The 21,157-nt window shown below is 45.8% G+C and overlaps 1 protein-coding gene across 1 annotated transcript in view; it reads left to right on the forward strand.

Annotated features, from left to right (window-relative positions):
- The first annotated feature begins 1,023 nt into the window (after positions 1-1,023).
- The window catches only part of LOC104293461 (autism susceptibility gene 2 protein-like), a 264,670-nt gene continuing 244,536 nt past the window's right edge, over positions 1,024-21,157 (forward strand). The window contains exon 1 of the mRNA XM_009892964.1: positions 1,024-1,221. Coding sequence (XP_009891266.1) covers positions 1,024-1,221 — 198 coding nt within the window. The remainder of the gene's footprint in view (positions 1,222-21,157) is intronic.

Here is a 21,157-nt window from a genome sequence, read left to right on the forward strand (position 1 = left end):
GTGCTCGCTGGGAAGGCACTGCCCCACAGGAGGAGGGGGGACAGTAGCTCAGGGGGACGGGGAGGAAAGACAGCACCCCGGGTGTATGGATGTGTGGGATCCTCCTTGGTTAGGAAACCAAGGAAATGGTGCTGAGTTTAAGTTACCATTTTGAACAACTGAAAAGATTAAAACGCTACTTGGGAAAAATTACAGCTCTATGTCCTAGCTCCCTCCCCTCCTCCCCACATCCGCATCTCCATATCCTTTCCTTGGGATGAGCAGGAACCCCGGGTGGCTTGTGTAGACTTCACCAGCAACACGAGCTCTCTGACTTGGTAGCAAACCTGCTCTAACAGCTGCGCTGATGTCCCTCGATGTTGCTGGTGTAATAACAAGGAATTAAATACAGTCGTGTTCATTTCAAATTCCATTTGAAATACAAATAGGTAAAGCCTTGTTCACCAAATGCAAAAGAGCCAGTGGAACAAGGAAGTTCAGTGAATGTTTTTTGTTTTAAGTCTTCTGAGAAATACTACAAAGGGCACAGAGTAAAACAGGGCGAAGTAACGAGAGCGGAGTTCTCGCTGCCTTTTGATGCAGGAGCGCTCAGGCATGTTTAACGCCGGGCATGCTCCTGGGATGGGAACCGGTGTGCCTTGTGCTTCTCGGGCAGATGAAGGGAGGAGCGCTTCTGAATTTGCCCGGCACTGATGGTCACCTACTGAGTCACGTCGGGCAACTTGACTTCATCTTTCTGGTCTTCTGAAGCAGGGATGGTGTGGGTCCATGTCTGCTGTGCAGACTCCCAGGGAACGGAAGGGCGGCTGTGCTCTTTGGAATAAGCTTTTGGTACCTCTAACAGCATAGGTCTGCGCTTGGTTGGCACCTGTAATTATTGATAATATTGATCTGTTTGTCTAACAGCTGACCCCGAACCTATTAATGCAAGGCGAAAGCATCCTATTGACTTTGCTGGACTTCAGAGCAGACCCCGTGTCCTCTCCCGTCAGCCGGTGCTTGTGGGTGCAAATGTCCTCGGCCATGGACCCTGCGCGGGCCCCGCAGCGCAGCCTGCACCAGCAAGCTCTGCTCCCTTGGGAGGCCGGGCAGCGGTCTCCTGTGATGCTGGGGAGTGGAAGAGGGTTGATTGGGTGTGCTGGGGTGATGGGGGGCCCCAGGGTTCAGTGGGAGTGTGGCGATGCGGCGGTGGCTCTGGGTGGCTGCCATGGGACGGGTCAGGTGAGGGTGACAATTTTCAGCTGCAGGAATTCCTATGGAGAGGGGTTACGATTTAGCACAAATTTGCTATAAACAAGGTTACACCTGAATCTGGGGAAAGTTTTAGAAATATTTGGCGTGCACTTTGCTTTGCAGACTGGTACGTAGGGAGAAGTTTTATTCCCAAGGAGACCGTTCCCTGCACGCAACGTGCCACCATGGGGATTCCACTTCAGCAGCCAGCAAAATTCTGTTCCCATCAGAGGAGCTGCCTCCTCCTCTTTTGTTAAGGGAGGGGGGGCTGGAATTTCACCTGGGAGAGAAAAAAATACGTATTTATCTGAGGTGAATGTGCTTGTTGTCAGTGGAGGCGGGGAAGGGTTAAGATGTGCTGGCTTTGAAGCAGCCCTCCTGCTCCTGTCCTTGCAAAATCAGCCCCGACTGCGCTCAGCCATGCAAGCGCATGGAGCTCTGTGACTTGCGGAGTGCAAACCACATTATCGTCATTCAGCGACTAGTTGATAACCATGACAGAGTCACAGGATCTTTCTTCAAAGTTATGTGCAACAGTAGCTGGGGGAGCCAGTGGATTTCTTTTTTTTTTTTTTGTTTAGCATCCAGGCACTCGGGTGGTGGTACTGCTGCAGCGTGTGGTGCAGAGCTGAGCCCAAAATGTGGCTCTGAGGTACTGCTTGATGATGGAGAGGGAGAATCTAAAGGGCGATTTAGTAAAACAGCAAAACCTTGTGAGAGTTGCTGATAACAGTTCGGGATTTGGCTTTGATGGTGCAGTGCCTAAGAATAAAGCTGGCAGAGTAAAGCCTCGGGGCTGGTCTTTTTAGAAGTATCTCTGTTTTGAACTGTCCAGTTTGAGCACTGGTGGTTGAACTCCAGTCTCACAGAATTGCCGCTCAAAGTTTTCCAAGAATTGAGGCTTTTTAAAGGCGATTCAAACGGAGCTCCCCTCCTCCCACCACGGTTTTGGAAAATCATGACAGGGGCTACGCAATTAAAAAGTCATTTAATTTTCTTCATCTGAGATCTGGTCCTGTTTGTTCATGTTGTTGGTGTTATTCCCAGTAATAGCCTCATGGCATTCCCCGGCACTATAAATTCACTCTGAGACCAAGTTGTTTGAAAGCCTGGGTGTCAGCAGGAGGAAGCCAGCTCCTCCTAACTGAGCTTTCTGATCGTGATCCCTCTGCCCTGGCTTTTGCTGGACTCACAGATTTTTGCTGGAGTGGGTTGTTAGAGAAACGGCTGTTTGGGTTACAGCGTGTGGGAAAATTAATTTGCATGTTCGGTGAACATTTGAAAACCAGATGTCAGGGCAATGGATGTGCTGATTATTGGAATTAGGGAAGAAAACGTGCAACCCCTGAATCCATCTGACTTATTTCCTGGGTCTTTACCCCGGCGAGTATCCTACGTCCCAGAGCTATAGCAGTAAATAAAATTACTCATTTTAAAAGTTGATTTGTTTCTGATAATTGACCTTAACCTGTCTGCTTTGGCCTTTCGGGTACATTCAGACACCGCATCAAAATTATGGTGATGAGGGGCAAATGTACATTTGGTTCTGTAAAACTGTTAGCCAGCCTAAACACAGCAGACCGTAGTAGGTAAGTTTTAAGAAGTCACTGACGATATTTTAAGCCCAAGGTAACTGCAAGTGCTTCATACGATCTGTCAGTTAATCCAAAGAGAGTCTCGTGATGGATAGACCATGTGTTGGCTTGTCTGACACTTCTCAAAGATAGTGACAGTGACATGTATCAAACAGGACTGCCTTTCAGCTGCTTTGTCTTCAGCTTCCTGTTGCCAGTTCATTTAACTTAAATTATAATATATTGTGTGATGGGCCCAGTTTGGAGTATTGAGTTCAAAATGCTGATTACATTTGCATCCAGACACCGGCTGCTGAATGCTGGGCGACTGGATCCGTTCTGCTAACGGCTCTGACTCTGTTTCCACGTCTTGAATTTTGATAAAATAGGGATCTAAATGCCGGCCAGATTTAAGTTTCTCACGGTCACCTTAGTAAGCATCATGGCAATGGAAGAAATGCGTCTCATTTAAAGTGAAGTCAGCCTGCTGGAGAGTTTTAACCTAGAGATGGAAAAATGATTGTTACCCCATCACACTCCTCTCGGGATTTATGCCCATGTGGTATTGGGTTTGTTTAGGAAATGATCACGCTCTAGTTAAAGTCCACGGAGACTGGAATTGGTTTGGTGCAATTAGAATAGACCACTAAATTAGCATTTAACAACGACACCCAGGAGTGGGTCAGAGGATTTTTCATGCCGGTCATCCCTTGTTTCTGGGACCAATATACTTAGAAGACTGTTGTTTCGGGGGACAGCATAGCTTCGCTTCACTCCGTGGTCTACCTAACATGCGCTTCAGGCAATTGTGCGGTGCTGGGAAAGGGGAAGATTACTTCCAGCCCCTCGTGTTTGATTATGCATTTTGAACATTGAAGGATGGGTTTGGCGAGCTCTTGACAACAACTCAAGGACTCCTTCCCTTTACCCCCGACTTGTGTGGATAGTGGAGTTCACAGGCTGACTAAATTATGGTTTAAGTTCAGATAATTCTCACTGTATAATGCCAAAGCCCTGTGGGTTGTTTAATCACATGTTTTTGGTAGCTGAGTGATGCTGGAGAGCCATCAGAATGATGTTTAACAGCCCCTTGGAAGCCAGAGCTGGACTTTCAAGGTGCTGTGTGCTGTGCAGTGCTGGTACGTAGGTAAGGAGAAAATACCTGATCTTCAGTGACAGTGAATGTCACACTGCGCCCTCTGATTTGCCTAAACATCCGATATTGCAATTAGATGGAGCAGCGTACACGCAGATGACAAAACAATTAAACAGCAGTGAAACATAAAGGGGAAAAATTAACAAGTAACCAAATTCATTTGACACAGAGATCAAAACATATCGACGGTGTCTCGCAACTCTGATAATTCCATTGAGCTGTGCAGAGCTTAACGTTGATGCTCACACGCAACCTCTGATTAACATTAAGTGAGGCTGTCATTTTGACATAGCTGGATAAACCAATATTGAAAAATCTATTAAACATATCAGACTCGAGCAGGGAGCACAAATCTTATTATATTATTTCAGCTGTAATTAGGTGGGAGATAAAATCATAAACAGGGGAGTTGAGTGAATTTTCTCCCGACAGCGCAGACACCCGGGTTTCTGTTGTTTTGGGGAGAGGCTGGAGGGGTGCCAGGGACTCGCTGCTGCCCAGGATGTGCCGGGCTGAGAGGTGACTTTCGTAATATGCACATAACAGGTTTCGAAGTTCAACGATATTAGCGACAATCCTCCTTGAGATAACGACAGTTGTAATGGATGTCCTTGCATTTAACTGGAAATAGTAGTTCAGGGGTTTTACAACCCAGAGGCGGCCTAATTGCTTCTTTGAATAGATAAACGTTGCTATTTAGAAGGTTTGCTTTAGGACGTTATGTGTTCTGTTCCTATTAATAATGGAGGTCATGCCATTAAAACTTTCACATACTATTTTAAAAATAATTCTCTCGGGGAAACAAAAACAAAGACACCTTTCCCATTTTCAAGAATATTGAGGTTGCAAAGGCAGACCCTCCAGAGCGAGGAGGGAACTTGAGGTTTCCTCTTCAACTCGAGCTCCATGCAGACAGGACATGAGCTTAGTTTTATTATGTGGCCTCACCCTGTAGTTTCTATGCCAAGTTTGTGACTTGCTCCAAGGAACTCAGTGCTGCAGCCCGAGCCAGCAGCCAAATGGGCAGTTCTGGTGGCTTTGAATACATGTTGTATTCTTGTGCCTTCTACCATCTGCTTGTATTTTGTAGGTGGGGACCAGAAAGTCATTCATTTGATCCTAGTTATTGAAGGTGGGATTTATTTTCCCTAACTTTAGCTGTTAAAAGGTTGACGTCCCTGTGTAGCTAAGGACTTGCGGAGGGTGATCTCTCCCATCTGGTGATGGCAGTAGCCAAACCCTTTCCGGAGACCCCTCTCTCCATTGGCAATGGAAGCTGGCATATGCAGCTAAGCATAGGTGAGAGGAATTCCACCAGTAATGTCTAACCCCCGTCCTGATGTCATTTCGTTCTGCTGGTTGTCACGCTTTGATGACTCACCATCACCGCACTGCTGTGTGTGGGACAACGTACTTTCATAAGCATTCTACAAGTACAAACCCAGGGGAGAAGGCAGAAGGAGAAGTGAGCTTCCCAAGTTTACATGGGCCATTTGCGACAGGCAGAGAGCATGTCTTTCCTGAATGTGATGTAACACAGGGACCAAGAAACTATTCCTTGTCTTCTATCAAAGCCCTTCCCTGCTCCTCACGTGTGGTGAACGCTTTGTGGTGAACGAGCGATGAGCGCCAGGGTGCTCCTTGCACACACGCAGCATCCCCAGTCGGGAGCTCTTCAGTTTTCGCTGCAATTCAAGGAGCTATCGAGCTCCCTGAAGCCAACGGGCGTGTTGCCATTAGCTTCAGCGAAGCCAGGATTTTATCTTCGTCATACAGCCCTGCCTCATTCTCTGTCCAATGTTTGAACTAACTGAGGCATAAATTTAGTTCTGATGCTGGTTGGTAAGAAGTGAAAAATGAATTTCTGTCAAACCGGAATATATTTTCAACTATATTTAATAGGGTCTCTATCCCATCCCAAGAGGTCAGGACCTCTTTCTAACAAAGTTTATGATAATAGATTTAACTTCTATTAGTGTATTTGCCTTAGTATTTGCAGGGAAAGGAATAGAGGCGCTTTAAGAAATAGAAATGATTTATGTCAGGTATAGAATGCTTTGCTCTTTCTCATGTACTTTACTGTTGGAGGAATGAACAAATAGTCTGTGAATAAATAAGGGAATATTTATATTCTTTCTTGGTCTCAACTGCCCAACGTCTTTCCTTCTGGAATGGCAAAGAGTGCTGAATAATTCATGCAAGCAGTCATTAATCCTTCCTTCTCCTTCTCCCTCGCTCAGGGGGACACCTAGTTCAGATACTATAAAATTTGTGGCCATTGAGTGTATATTGGAGCTCCCCAAGTTAAAGTCAAGGAGCTCGCCTGCAGTCTAAAATGTCACTAATGAGAGCAGGCTTGTTCGTATGCAAAGTACCGTCGGCACCCCTGCATTTTGCTAGGGGCACGTGCAGCTAAGAGGCAGAGAACTTGTCTGGGGGCTTTAGGCTGGGGGACTAGTACTGGCACGTTTTCATGCCTCGCCTCTTCGCCGTTAAAGAAGATACAGATGAGTGTTTAAAAGGGGGACAAGAAACAAGAAAAAGGGTACAGTGATTTCTCTGGCACTCAAATCTGTTAGCAATCTGTGCAAGCAGAATCTTGTCCTGGTCACAGAACCATAGAATGGTGGGGACCTTTGGAGACCATCTAGTTCAACTCCCCTGCCAAAGCAGGTTGCCCAGGAACACATCCAGGCGGGTTTTGAATATCTCCAGAGAAGGAGACTCCACAACCTCTCTGGGCAGCCTGTGCCAGTGCTCTGCCACCCTCAAAGTGCTGGATAAGTACCTGTGGGATGAACAGAATATGTAATAAGAAATCATGAAGTGTATTCCCAGATGGACAGAGTTTGTTTGAACTCCACTTTCTGTTATGGTGTAAGGAAAGAGTTGAGTGGATAATTAGATGCTTTTGGAACACGGCTTTATTTCAGAGTAGCTCTGGTTGTCTGACCTGGTGCCGTAGGAGCAGCTGCCTTCTCTCGCCCTGCCATGAAACATGCACAGCCAAGCCCAGAGTTGCTGGATGAGCGTCTCAACGTGGTGGTGACACATCTGATGGAGACTTGTCTCTCTCTGGCTGTGCTTATCAACCGTCTTCTGCAGTTGTTGTTAGTGCGCCTCTGTGTAAGGGCTGCACACCATAAGCATTTTACAAACTGAAGTGCAGAACTGAGCAAAAAAGTACGGCGTGGAAAGCAGTCCTGTGCTGATAGCATTATGAATAATGTGTCTCTGACTTCTGAATATGTGAATATAATCTTACTTGCTGTAATGTACCAACAGAAATGTAAACACAAGTGATCATTAGTTTTATTGCAGGTTTTTTTTTTCCTTTTATGGAAACTTGGAAGTGCTGTAAATTTGGATTTGAACCATCAGTGACTTGAGTTCAAAATGTAGGCTTGACTCTCAAAAAGATTTATGCGTATACTTAATGATTCTCTTGAAAGAGTTCCCAACTGGAGCCTTCCTGTCAGAGAGACTTTGCGTAAGAGGGCTGCGGTTAGATTTGAAGCATGTGTTAGGGTACACGTCAAGTACATGTATGAGGGCTCCTAACGCCCATTAATGCAGAATGAAGAACTGCACTGACGGTTAAGGAGAAACGTCTGTGGCTGTATGAATTGCACGTACCATGGAGACTGCTGGACATACAGCAAGACCCAGTCCTTGTCTTGTTTCCAGATTAACTAAACACAGCTAGTAGGATTGGCCAGTGTCATAAAAATCCACTCAGAAAAAGCTGTCACATTGGAAAGGGTTATTGAGTAATTTTGCAAGAGCCGCGGCAGAAGTCTGCAGGGCTTAGAGCCTGTGCCGGGAGCGGGAGGGCTGAGAGCGCCAGCTCGGCTGGGAGGCACAGCAGTGGGACACGCAAAACACCCGAATGGCCCTGCCTGATGGGGATCCTACGTGGCACCACAAATTCTCCTAGGCCTACTCATTTGGAAAACAATGGATTTATTTATTGCTTTCAGATATTATTAGGCTGAGAAGAACTATAATGCTTTAGACAATGACCCGTGCCCGTTCAGCTGGGAAGCAGAGCCGTGCTGGTTCAAGGCCTGTTCGGCTGGGAGAGCTGCTGGGAAGGATGGAGTTGTGGCCGGGAGGGTGAGGAATAGCTCAGGAGAGAAAAAAGAAGTCGGAACCCATAAATGGGAAATGTTGGTGTTCGTGTGCTCAGGATTAACGGCAGGGAGTATTGCATGTAACTGCAGTCAGGGATGGCGTTTCCAGCTACTTTATGTATTTGTTCTTTTGGAGGGTAGATAAAATAGCGAGTGTTTAGAATCCGGCCCACTCTTCCCAAAGCCACTTACTACTCCTCAGCTGAGAGAAGTGCTGAAGAACAGCTATACCTCCTGTGCAGAAAGGAAGCAAGGAGATGTATCAACCAGCAAACAGAAACGTCCCTGGAGATTTGCTTAGGATAGCAGACAAAAGTTAAGCTGTCAGTGTTCAACCCCTCAAGGTGCAAACCTTGCTCTCCTCCCAGCAGCTTACAGTCCACCTGCACTTTTCAGGCTTTCTCCAAAGCAGGTTGCCTGTGAACTTAATGTTGTAGGGGACCGCAGGAGGGGACGGTGTAGGTACTGGCTAGAAGGATGAGTTTATTGCTCCGGACTGCTAAAGGCTCCACGAATGTATGTTTTGCAAGAGAAGCAGCCTGCGCCGTGAAGGCTCTTCTGGGATCCTGTTGCGTAGGGCTGTGGCGGTTTGATTTCTTTCCTTGAAAGCAGCGAGCCCCTGGGTGCTGGCACTGTGCAGGAGATGAGTCTCCGTAGCCACGTGCTTTGCTGGTGTTTGTGTCCGGCTCTGAAGCCAGAGCATTTCCAGGGAAATTCCCACGCCTCTGTGCCTCACGCAAGGAGCATTCTCTGTGGGCTCCCACTCCGTCCTTCGGGTCGAGAATTGTTCAGTTGTCGTGATGACACAAGCCATGCAGGCACCGTGCTTGCTCAGACTCAGAGCAGCCTTTTTATTTATATAGCCACTGCCTCCTCCAATGAGTCTAAAAATAAAAAACTTGCTCTGAGTAAGCAGATCGCCTGCCTTCCCTGTGAGATTGCTGTGATGTAACTTCTTTTTATTTTTTTTTTCTTCCTGCGGGAAGCAAGGATTCAGCCAGAGAAATGACTTGCCATGGAGCAAGGCGTCTCGGGGAGGAGTGTAGCTGAGCTGATTGCTGGCTGCAGCGGAGCTGACAGTGCCGACAAGTGCCACCTCCCACGCCGATGCACTTGTGGCGAGGCCCCGTGGCACAGGGAAAGTTCACACTCATTGATTGCGATGGGTAGCAGCTCAAATCGCGCCCCAAAGCTGACAGGGAAAAGAACATTTCAGTGGAGAGGCGATGTCAGTAAGAGAGAAGCGGCGTGGAGGCTCGGAGCAAGGCAGCCTGTCAAGTGCTAAAAGGGCCTGCAGTCTGCGTAGTGTCGTAATTAAAGTGGCTGTGATTAACTGGCAATGCAAATTAGGAAGTAATACCAGACACATCGAGCCTTTGGCTCCAGTGTCCTCAAATGCTTAGGAAAACCAGGTGGTGTAGAGGATCTCCTAACCACATTGTACTTTGCATTGTAGAAGTTAGACCTGAACTGGCTGAGTTGCATCAAGGTCTGGGGAACTGCTGTGTCAGGTGCTGCAGAAACATAGACCGAAAGGATTCTCCTCCACCTGGCCGGAGGAATTCACCGGCCGGACCACCCCCACCACCCTCAAAACAAAATAGCAAAGGAAGCTGAAGCACAGAGAAACCAAACTGCAAAAGCAAAATCAGTGCAACGAGTACTGCCTACCTCTGCGTCCACCTGGTCAAAAAGTTTAGCAAAGTCAGCTTTAGTTTGTATAATTAATAAGCAAAGTTCCTTCCAGGGAAATTCAATGGGAAGAGAGTTCTTGTTAGCTCCATCTTGAAGGTTTTCAGACATTTGGGGGCTTTGGGTGATGTTTTATAGATTGCTTCTTCATGTTCTCAAAGACCTTGATGCATCGGCTCTGCGTTCAGACAGCACAGACTCTCCTTTCCAAGCATGTTCTGCTCAGACAGAGTCAGAGACATGAGTCCTCACCTTGTAACTCTGGGCTCGCAGAGATCACAGCATCATTCTTCTTGGCAGTTCATTTTCTTGATCCTTCTCTCCCCAAATAGCGCCAAAAATAGGAAAAGAAAATGTCAGACAAGCCCAGTGGGTGACATTGGTTCCAGCTCCTTTCTCTGACGCTGGTGAGTACCGAGCTGTGCAGTACAGACACCAGCATAAGTGTCTACCACTATAAACTGAAGAATAAGATTTCTCCTGACCTTAGAAAGTCATCAGGTGATTTGGAGTGCTGATGAGTTTATTATCTTGTGATGTTCAGCCTGGTTCTTACAGCTAGAAGTACCTCTCTTTATCGTTCACTGAAAATAGGGATTGTCAAGCTGTTTGCCCTGGTAGGGCCCTGTGGCAAGAACTTCCACAAGGTAATGCACTTACACCGAAAACTGTATTACCTTTGTGATTCCACTGGCTTCTCTTTGTTCTTATGGAGAAAGGAGGTCTTTTGGGGTCATTTTTTGATGCTTTTAGCAACTGAAGAGATATAATTGATAAGGAAACACGCAGGCTGTAAGGCAGCAGACCTGCCGGGGCGTGAATGGAGATGGCTGTACAGTTGTGAAAGCACCAAATCTGTAGGTGATGGAAAGAGAGTGCAGGAGAGTGCAGGACAACCTGAGTCTGATTTAGCTGAAAAAGTGATGCATTTCTGGGACATTACTCCTCTCTGCTAGCAAGTGGGGAATCTTGAGTGGAAATGTGACAGACCACTGTGCGCCCAGGTGAGCAGCTGGAGCGGGTCCCGTGTCTCTCCGTTTCCTGCCCAGTTAGAGCAGGCAGGGCTTGTCCACAGCTCACAGCTGCTGTCAGACAGGAGAAGTGTGGATTTGCTTGTTCCTGGTGCCACATGTCAGCTCCCTTTACAGCCCTCTACAGCCAGCCCAGCTACTGGCTCTGGGAAGAACCCTGGAAAATGAAGGCATGAAATGGTACTCTGCGGGGGGCATCTGTGTATTGGAAGATCGGTAAAGAAAACTGATTGTTATAGACCTTCTAATAGTACAGAAATCTTTGTAGTTGGCCTTGTAGTTGGCTGTGACCTAAGTAGACCTCTGTGTAATGATGAGAACAGACATTAGTATACACCAGATATTAGATTTTACAATCAATTTTATTAATTTTAATTGATTATTAAAATAATGGGGGATAGATTTAAGGAGCCTCTGCTTAATTCACTGTAATTATAATATGCTTAATTATTATAAAATTGATGGGGCAATAAAGGTATTAAAATAAATAGAACAGTAGAGGTGCTCATTAAAATTGCATCTGACCTCTATGCATTGAAACTTGCTGGAGTGAATGCAGTAAAACTGGCTGCAATGTGGTAGCACTGGGAGCTATTAATTCCCAATTCACAGGTCTTGGCAAGCGTGATGCAAATAAAGTCAAACTTAACTATCTATCTCACACGAAAGACTGGAGAGGACTTTGCTGAAAGAACAGCAGCCCGTGAATCGGTGATCGTTCCAGTTGTGCAGCTGCTGCAAACACGGGGCTTCAGACACTGAAATTTTGCACACGTGCGCTTCACAGCAATTTGTAAAGAAAGATCCTCTCATAGGTGTGTGGCACTCTGCTTTGGCACATACATTTGATTCGGAGCATGAGTTAGGCATTTAGATGCTTACCCAGAGCCTGAGCAGTTGGACTGGAAACCTTTCAAGAACTGGTGTTTGAAGACTATTTTAGGTCCTCGTTGCCAGACCCAGAGAACATTTTGCAATCTGGAAGAAAGCAATGATTTAGGGCCAAATTTGCAATTACATTGTTGTTCTCCTTTGGGTAGTGAAGAAGTTTGGTTTGCTTCACTGTTTTGATAATTGTCTTGGTGGGTTGTTCCCCCCTCCCTATCTATCCTTAGGTGCTGCGAGCACGGGGCGGGAGGACCATGAAGCCCTGGACTGAGTTAAATGTACTGCTGATGTTGCTGCTGGACTGTTCGGTGTCTCTTCTGGACATTGGTTTCTGCTTCTCTGAATGCCCTTAGGAAATGTTGAAGGAAGTACGGGTATGTTAGTGCTCCGAAGATGTGAATTTTAGTTTTTGAAGTGGACAGTGGTCCCCAAAAAAATCAATGGGCTATTTTTTTTTAAAGCCATTTTTCGTATTCCTGCAAAATCAAACGACATGGGTTGGAAAGGAGGACATTACAATGTGTATAAAGAATGTTGTGTGTTATAGACAGTTTGTTTCCCTTGAGGTATACAGAATAGCAAACACTCCTTTTCTGGGTTGGGTTTTTTCCTTGCTACTCAGAATCCAGTGCTTGCATTTTCTGCCCCAGTGGCAGGCGGTGATTTCGCAGAGGAGACATCTGCATCATGCATCCCACTGCAGCAGGGTGGTTGGGGTTTCCTTAGCACTGTCAGGTTCTTCTGTTGGGGCATGGGCTGCCCAAAGCCAGCACTGACCTCAGGAAACAGCAATTGCTTGAAAGGGCCTTTCATTTTTGGCTGCTCCCAGTGCGGAGGGCTGTGCTGAGCACACCCATGTCCTGCAGCACGTGCCGAGCACGGAGGGATGGAACAGGGGGCTGTGAACCACCGGCCCTCTTCAGTGGGCGCAGTGTCCTCTGCCTGCTCCAGTCCTCCGAAGCGCGGCAGGCAAAGGGAAGCACACAGAATTGCTGCCTTAGCGAGGCTCCGCCTCACAAACATGTCGTCCTCTGCAGAGCATTCATTTTTATAGGTGAGCAGTTCTTCAAGTGAGCCTGGCCAGAGGATAGGAGCTGGCACTTAGCTTCCTCCTTCGCTGTGACTGGAGGTGTGGAGGAATGGTAATTTCCACATTAAATGTGAAGGAAGCGTTTTATCCTATCGCAACGGCACGCTGTTTTGCATTGATTTGGCGAGAGGGCATTCGCACTTTCCGGGAGTGAGGAATGGGTCTCTATAGGATATTCCTGTCTCTGAATGCAAAATTCCTATTTCTGCCTGCTGTAGCCCATATATTCAGACTCCGTTTTGCATGGCACTTAAATGGACCTAAATATTTCACCAGCTAGCAAGATAACACTACAGCTTGTTTGGTATTTTGTAATCAGTTATTAGGACAGGGCTTTGCTGAAATAAAATATGAGGGCAAAGGAAAGTAACATGCCTGTGGCATTAGAATGCTGTTAGCAAGCTTGAGGCATATCACAGAGATTGGTCCTGAGAGTAACATTTGCTGCCTTTCTGCTTTTGAACTTTTTTTTTTTTTTTTCATTTGCCTGTTTCTGAGGTCTGGGATTTATCCTGAATTTAAGAACTGACGGGTTTTGATCATTTGAATAGGTATCACTGTTCAGCGGGGAATACATGTGCCAGCTGAGATGTCTCTTAAAGCCAATTTGTACTACCAGTTATATGAGATGATTTCTCAAGACTGTAATGTATTTCAGCTTCAGATTCTCCACCTGTATTACGGCATTCATCTCCTCATCCTCCCAACCTGAATCGCATTACTCTCCCTTCCCAGCCCCCCACCCCCACCTGCCCCAGACACTTGAGCATGTTCTTGGGTGTGAATACATATTGAACCACCGAAAAATGACATCGTAAGATCAAGAATCTGACTTTGATTTACTAAGGCAGAGTAGTCTTAGAGCCGCAGTCATTTCTTAATCCAAACCTCATCTTTTTGTGCTGAGGATGTGCAGTTTGCCTTCAGGTAAGCAGAACCACCCCTGATATCGAATCTCCAGCGTTTATGCATGTAGCAACTCCTTGAGCTTCTCTGGGAAAAAATGATGGCCCAATTCTGATGCCTTCAGTGTGCTGCAGGGCAGAAGAATTGAGTTCATAGTTAGTAACTGTTACACGCAAATCAGAATTATTTATACGTAATATGGATTAAGAAGAGTTTTCCACTGTAATAGTGCTGATTCGTGAAGCCTTCTCTGATGATTACATTTAAGCACTTTGGTAGGATGGCTGTGAACTGTAAATCTGGGAAGAGATGTCCAAGGCTTGGGATTCAAGCCACTGTTATCCCAAGTCTCACAAAACAGATACTTATCTGCCTGAAACTTGCTTGTTTCCTGTTGTGCTTCTAGAAGGGTCTTTTTTCATTTTTCCCCAAATTTTAGCTGAAAGTTGGGAAGGGAATAGTTTTGAGCAGGCAGCCTGATAGATAATGAATAATACACTGATCCTGGGTAAGTTGGTGGGAGTGGATGCAAACATTGCTGGCTGGCTAGAGAACTTGCCTGCCGCCTTTAGTAGAGAAGGTATTTGCCAAATTTTACCTCCCAGTTATTGTCTTTCTAGGGAGATGCACGCTTAGCTGCTCCATAGAAAGATATAACGGCAGTTACTGCTGTCTGCACAGCCCATATAGACTGACTCAACTCACCTACAAGCTGTGGGGCTGCAGAGCCCACATTGCCAGTGTGGCCAGCCTTGGTCAGGGCTTGGTTAGCCCCTGCTCGTCTGCAGCTGCGCTTCTTGGGGCTGGAGCGTGCTAGTCTGGGTTTGTCTGGTTGAACTGCGAGTGCAATGTCTATTAGAAAATACAGAAAGAAATCAATGTGCAGTCTTGCAGATAACACAACAGAACGCGTGACATATTCAGATGTATTTGCTGTTCCTTGTGGACCCAATTTTACCCCATTTCCCATGCATCTGTCCATAATGCAGAACCATGAAGGGAAAGGAATGGTAGGAATGAAACATTTGAAGAATGCCTTCAAAGGTCCCATTAAACCATCCTGCTAGAAACTGTAGCCTGGCGTGATAGGTCTGGTTCAGATTTTCCGTGTATTTGAAGTCTTATGTTGAAGAATGAAGCCTCTGTTTTAAAGAAACGAGTCCCTAAGTGGAAAAAGAAAGAGCCCAGCTGTTAGTAAGGCACTTAAGGTTATTTTGCTTTTTGTTGGCTTTGGTTTTGTTTTAAATCCTTCCGGTAAGTGTAGCTGATAGTGCTAGTTGTCGAGTTGTTTAGAGAACTCTGTCATGTCAGAGTGGGAGCTCACCTCGTGGGTGGCAAGGCTGGGGGAGCCTGGCCTTCCGCTGTGCGCCTGGGCACGCAGGGGGCACGTGTCTGTATCTCCACTGCAAAGCCTAGTAGTGCAAACATAGCTATTGATCTTAAGTACATCCCTGGTATCCAAAGCAATAAAGAAAAGGAGTGAGAGACCAAAACATCCAGGAAATGTTCAGTGTTTCCAAAGTACCGGTTTGAATGAGTTGAACTTTGCCCGTTGGGGCAAACAGCCATATTTTGGTTCATGTTTACAACTAAACGTGTGGTTCTAAATCCATCCAGTTACAGAACCAGACTTCAAGTCCACGTGTTCCTCCCCTTGCTGTATTTCTGAGTTGCACCAGTTAGGAGAAGATTTACATGAATGTCGTATCAAGAGAAACCCATTGAATGGCTGCAAGATGAGAGGGTCTCGGGTACAACAACCCCATGCAGCGCTACAGGCTTGGGGAAGAGTGGCTGGAAAGGTGCCCAATGAAAAAAGGCTCTGGGGGTATTTAAAAGACGTGCAGGTGTGGCACTTAAGGACATGGGTCAGTGGTGGACTTGGCAGCATTAGGTTTACGGTTGGACTTGATCTTAAAGGTCTTTTCCAACCTGAATGATTCTGTGGTTCTGTGATTCTGTGTTCTTGTTGGTGCCGGATGACCCTTTTAATGATGCTTCGCCCCTGCTCTCTCAGTGCAAGGCCATGGTTGAGCGGTGCAGGAGACGAGGGTGTCTTTTGTGGGTCTTGATGTATTTACTCTTCTGCTGCCCAAGGAGGGGCCATGGCAGCCCTTGTTATCAGGCTGTCAGAAGAATTAAGAATCAAGTAGTTGCATGAGCAGCGGGATGATTGAAGGCCGGTTTCCGATGGACTTTTATCTCGTAATTGATTTCCTCTGTGGGTTTGTGCTGTCTAATGAGGTGTGAGCTAACACGCCAGCCTTCCCCGCGGTGGGAGGTGAGAGAAGCCAGGCGCCTCCTCGCTACGCGGCTGCAATCTCCTCTCGGAACTTATGGGAACTTGGTATTGTTAAGACCTCTGCCCTGCTGTCAAATTTGCTTGAAATTAGTGGGTTTCAAAAGTTATTAGAAGGGGGACAGATAGGCAAACACACACAGGCAGAGTGAACTTCTGCACCCCTTGCTCTTTGAAAATTAGGCTTAAACAAAAAAAAAAAAAGAAACTGAGAAATTGCTTTGGTCTTAAAAGCTTCCTTCATCTGTATTAATCCTGGGATGGGGGAGTAGGCAGGGAGGGGTTGGAGAAGGCAGGGCAGGAAAAACTGGTAATTATCATGATTATAATTCCATGCTAAAATATTCTCTCTTGCCTGAAGTGCTGACAAGTGTGTTGGTAACTGCAAAGGTTCCCAAGGACTTAAGCAAATAAACAAAAACCGGAGTCCTGGAGCTGCGTTTGGGAGTGATTTAGTTTCTAGCACTGTCTGAAACTTCCCCATACCCATTGCTCATCTTCCCCAGGGCCAGCTGATCGCTCCCTGCTCTCCCCGGACAGCCATCTGCTGGGAAGACTGGAAGTAGGTTGGGCTCCCTGGCCTGGAAAGGAACTATTGGAATGGAGAAGAGCAATAGATAATATCTATTACCACTTGAGAGTCTGGAAAACTCTTTTACTCCTTTAACCCTTGAGTAAAAATATGGACTATGCAAACCTTGGGACCCCTAAATGCTCTCTTAAGCCAGTTCAGATTTAAAAGAGAGTTCCCAAATGTTTGGAGACTGTACAGAAGTGTCCTTTCATCTTTTTAACAGTACGTATCCTCAGGCATCCACACAGTTAATAGAGTTAGCCCCAGTGGAAAGCCTCTTGAGGCGTTGCTGGCTGCACGAGAGAACGTGGATCATTTAAACATTAACAGCTTTGGTTATTAATTATTGTGGAAAATGTGGGGGTGGAGAATGCTGAACTGGAAATGTTGTCCCACGACGTATTTTTCCCTTGCTGCATTATCAAACCCATTTCTGCCGTAAGCTGAGCAAAGCGCTTTTAGAGCAGCGTGATGGGGAGCAGAGGTTATTTTGCCTGCTGCTTGGCTTATGGGTTTTCTCGTGACAACGATGATGGAGTATCTTTTCTGTGGGGTATACAGATGATAGGATTTAACTTCATTTAATTTAGTGGGAGCTCTGTTTTCAGCCAGTAGACGGTCTCTTGTAAAAATTGTGCCTTGAACACAGCCTGCGAGATGGCATAGTGTGGGGATGGTCTGGAAGCTCTTAGGGACTGGAGCTGTGCTTGTGGTGAAGGCTGGCTCAGCCCCTTCTCTGTGGGCTTTTTGGCTGGCTCACCGAGCCAGCTTTGTCACGTCATTTCACCTCCCCGCGTCTCTGTGAATTGGGTGTGATAATACTCATGTTAAATTTGAGCACAGTGCTTTCTAAAAGTTGAGGTGCTGGAGCACTGAGTTGCTCTCAGTGGTCAGGGAGAGGTGTTTTCCCCTCAGGCAGGCAGAAGAGTTTGGAGCCCTGTACCTTCATCCAGTGCCTGGCTCCTGGGCCAGCGTGGCCAGAAGCATCGCACCAGCAGGCGCAGGGGACCGTGCGTTTTGGAAAATTGAACCTGTATATTAGTGCTAGAAAGGGAGACTTGAGCTCCCTTGAAAACCTGTCTTCTGCCTGGAGTGTTGAGGCCTCACAAATATGCCCACGTGTCAGTACTCACAAACCTCCAAATCCTTGACGTTGGCAGGCGGGGTTGCGTTGAGCATCTTTGGTTCCTGAATACGGCTCAGTCTTCAGCAAAGTCTGTCTGTGAAGCAGGGCTGGGTTGTGTAGGATGTCCAGGCTGACTCACCCGCTCGGTGGTAAATAAGATCTGCCTCTTGCTTAGTTTGCATCCAGCTAATACAGCTGTAATTCCTGAATTGTATTTCCTGGACACTTGGAAGTAATTAGCTCAACATAAAACTAATGTGTCTTGCCAAATTTAGGCTTAAAATTGTTTCTATGGTCGAGTGCAGTAATCTTCTATTAGATTTAAAGGTTTTTTAAAAATATTTCACTAGTGCCTGGCTTGATTAACTCGTAATGCTGTAAGGCTTATTTGTCGAGGGGGTATAGAGATATTAAATGAATTTGGAATTAAATAGGTGCTGGCTAAATTCCTGCTTTACTCAAGCCCCAGTGATCTCAGTGATACGGAGTCTGGGCATGCAATATTGTTGCTGGCTTTCTGAAGCTGAGTGGAGGCATAAGCTATGAGCGTATGAGAGAGTGGATTTTTGAGGGGTTTATTTTTGGTGCTCTTTCAGTAAAAAGCAGCCTTATGTGAACAGTATACTTAAAGACCTACTTTCCACCCTGACTTTCCTATTAGCTTATGGCAGTACTCAACGGAGGTTAGAACGTGTTTCCCCACCCTGTTAGGAGAGAAGATGAGGATTCAGGAGGCAAGTTAGTGACTTCAGGTAGCAAAGACCACGGGAGATGCAGGGGGATGAACAAAGTCCTAAGCAAGTCCTGGCAGAAGTCAGCTGTAAGAGAAGAGCTGCGGAGACTTCAGTGCCATAACACAGGGGCGCATGGACTTGCCTTTGTGTTCCATCTTCCACATGTTTAGACGCACGGGCTTAACATGTAGCTCGTGCCTGGACACTGACGCCGTGGGCTGGTTTGGGAGCTCTGTGAATTTGTGTGGCTTCTTTCTGGTTTGTGAATCATAATTAATGATAATGAGCCCTGAAGACAAAAATGAAAGAGTGCATGGACGTGGGTGTCTGTGCCACCAAAGCCGGTGTGCAGCTGCACAGCTGGACTGGAGAGCAGCCTGATCTGGTCGCTGCCCAAGGGACTGGTGCCGTCGTGCCGGATCTGCAGGACAAGCCAGGCACTAGCAGCAATTTAATATTGTTGTCAACAGCAGGATTAGGCGCGGTATCACTGGATTTGTGTAGGAAGAATTCCTGGGGAAAGTAGATATGATTTTTTTCAGAAGAGCTGCATATCCTGTATTGGTGGGGTGCGAGTCCTCCATGTTCTGTTTCGAAGCATTTTCAAGGTTGTCTTCCAGTTTTAGATGTTGAATCAGGATAGAATTATATACTGCTTTATCAGATTTTCATGATTGCAGGGCTGCTTGCTCTTGGTTTCTTCTATAGTTTCTGGTGCACTGTTTAGTGTCTATAGGAAGCAACATAAGTGTCTTAAATGCTGTAACATGAATGGGCTCATGAGCCTATATCACTGGCTCAGTTGCTGGGTCAAGCTTTTGGTGTGACTGTATTGTCAATATTGGGAATTGCAAGTGGAGAGGTTAGAAGCGTTCTTAATTGCTACTCTTCCGTACAGCAGAAAAATGCCTCTTGCTATTAACTGATCTATAAAATTTTTCCTGTGGTAAAAATTGACACCTTGCTTTAAAAATGCATACCTTGCATGTGTGCCCACATTTGGAAATAAATGCCTCATGTTTATGTGTGTGTGCACAAATGTGCATGTGTGTAAGCCGTGCATCTGTCCACATGGAAGTATGTAAAGCTGCTGGGTATTTTGCCCTGTATTTTTTCTTTCTACAAGAAAGGACAAATTATAGACAAGTGTATTGTATTAATACATCTGTTAAGGGATATGAAAAATGTAGTGGTGATGCTTTGTGTGGAATGGCAATTCTGTTGTAAACATCCAAAACACAAATAGTTCTGTCTGGAAAGGAACCGGACTCCACCTCGTACAGATTCACATAGATCATAAACCTTCTGTCACTACTACTGGGTTGTCTCAGCATCCCCAAAACAGCAATCTGCTGTATTCCTGTCACCATCAAGAATGGGACTTGAATTATTCAGAAAATCAGAGTATATTGCTACTTTATTTATTTATTTGCACTGAACATTTTTTTTTGTTTTGGATATGCAGCAAAGTAAGAGTCTTCCCCTGACCTTGCAGGGCTTCAGAGATAGATGAAGGCGCTTGTTCTTTAAGGCAGCTGGGAATTTATGGTGTTCGAAGAGACTCTGGCTCCAGTGTGGGTTGTTGGCAGCGTTGCTGATAATCACAATGTGATAGCAACTGGGCTGTTTTATTTAAGATGTGTTTAAATCTTATTTTCTTGCGCTGTAAGGTTATGTCTTTGCAGGCTATCTGAGTTCAGAAAGGAGAGAGGAAAAAAATCCCAACCCAGAAGCCTTTGTTTCAAAAGGTTGCAAGATTTATTCTGTCTTGTTTGGTTTTTGATTACCTGATTTTTTCTAGATCTTAGGAAAAATGGGCGAGTTATTCACAGAGTGTACCAATTGCTTGTCTAAAGCCCATTTGTATGAAACAGAGCACTGTTGTCTTGCAATCTGTTGGAGCAATACCTTGCTAATTCCCTGGATTAGCAGACCTCTTGCGTGTGTTTGCATTTTGAGAGTTAGCAAATGTGGTGAACAAATGTTTCACAAAAGCCAGGAAAATGCATCACAAACTGTGTTCCGTCTTTTCAATATTCATTTTAATTGCTGACAGTCATATTCCATAGAGGATACAGTAGCATATCTCTTGTATCCGCAGTAGGAGTGTGGTAGTACATGCCCTAAAGCGTTTGTTTCTGAACCACAGCAGAGAGTTAGCAACGGTAGCAAAATGTTCTGCTGATGTATTGTTGATCAAAAAATGTGTAGTAATGGCATCCCTAATATAGTTGCATCAAAGATTTCCTCGCTTATTGAATGTGCAGTCATCCGTTCTCAGTCAGCATCTCTCCAAGGCCTTGCAGCCAAGCACAGCGGATACACCGGGTCAAACGAAGAGGTGCCCTGAGCTGAGATGTGTAGAGTCTTCTAGGGCTGCTCACAACGCAGGACACACGCGGGTTAATTGTTTCACCTAAACAGACATACTCAATTAGAGCTTATCTGTGAAGAATCTAATGATTTTCAACTGCATATAGATGTTTATGCTATACAGCTTGTTGGGTTTGTTTCTGTGAATATATGAGACTAACCCTGATGGAAGGGGCTCACTTGTGGTGTAAATGTATCAAGATGGGTGGGTTTCACTGGTTTTAACTAGATCATTTTTTAAACTACCTGAATCTGTTCCAGACCTGTGAGCCAGAGTCCACGTCATTTGTGGGAGCAGGGGAGTGCAGGGAGAGCAGACGTACCAGGCAAGGGGAAGGAACAATTTAT

This window comes from Charadrius vociferus, unplaced genomic scaffold, assembly GCF_000708025.1.
Source record: "Charadrius vociferus isolate BGI_N301 unplaced genomic scaffold, ASM70802v2 scaffold699, whole genome shotgun sequence".
NCBI classification, from domain to species: Eukaryota; Metazoa; Chordata; class Aves; order Charadriiformes; family Charadriidae; genus Charadrius; species Charadrius vociferus.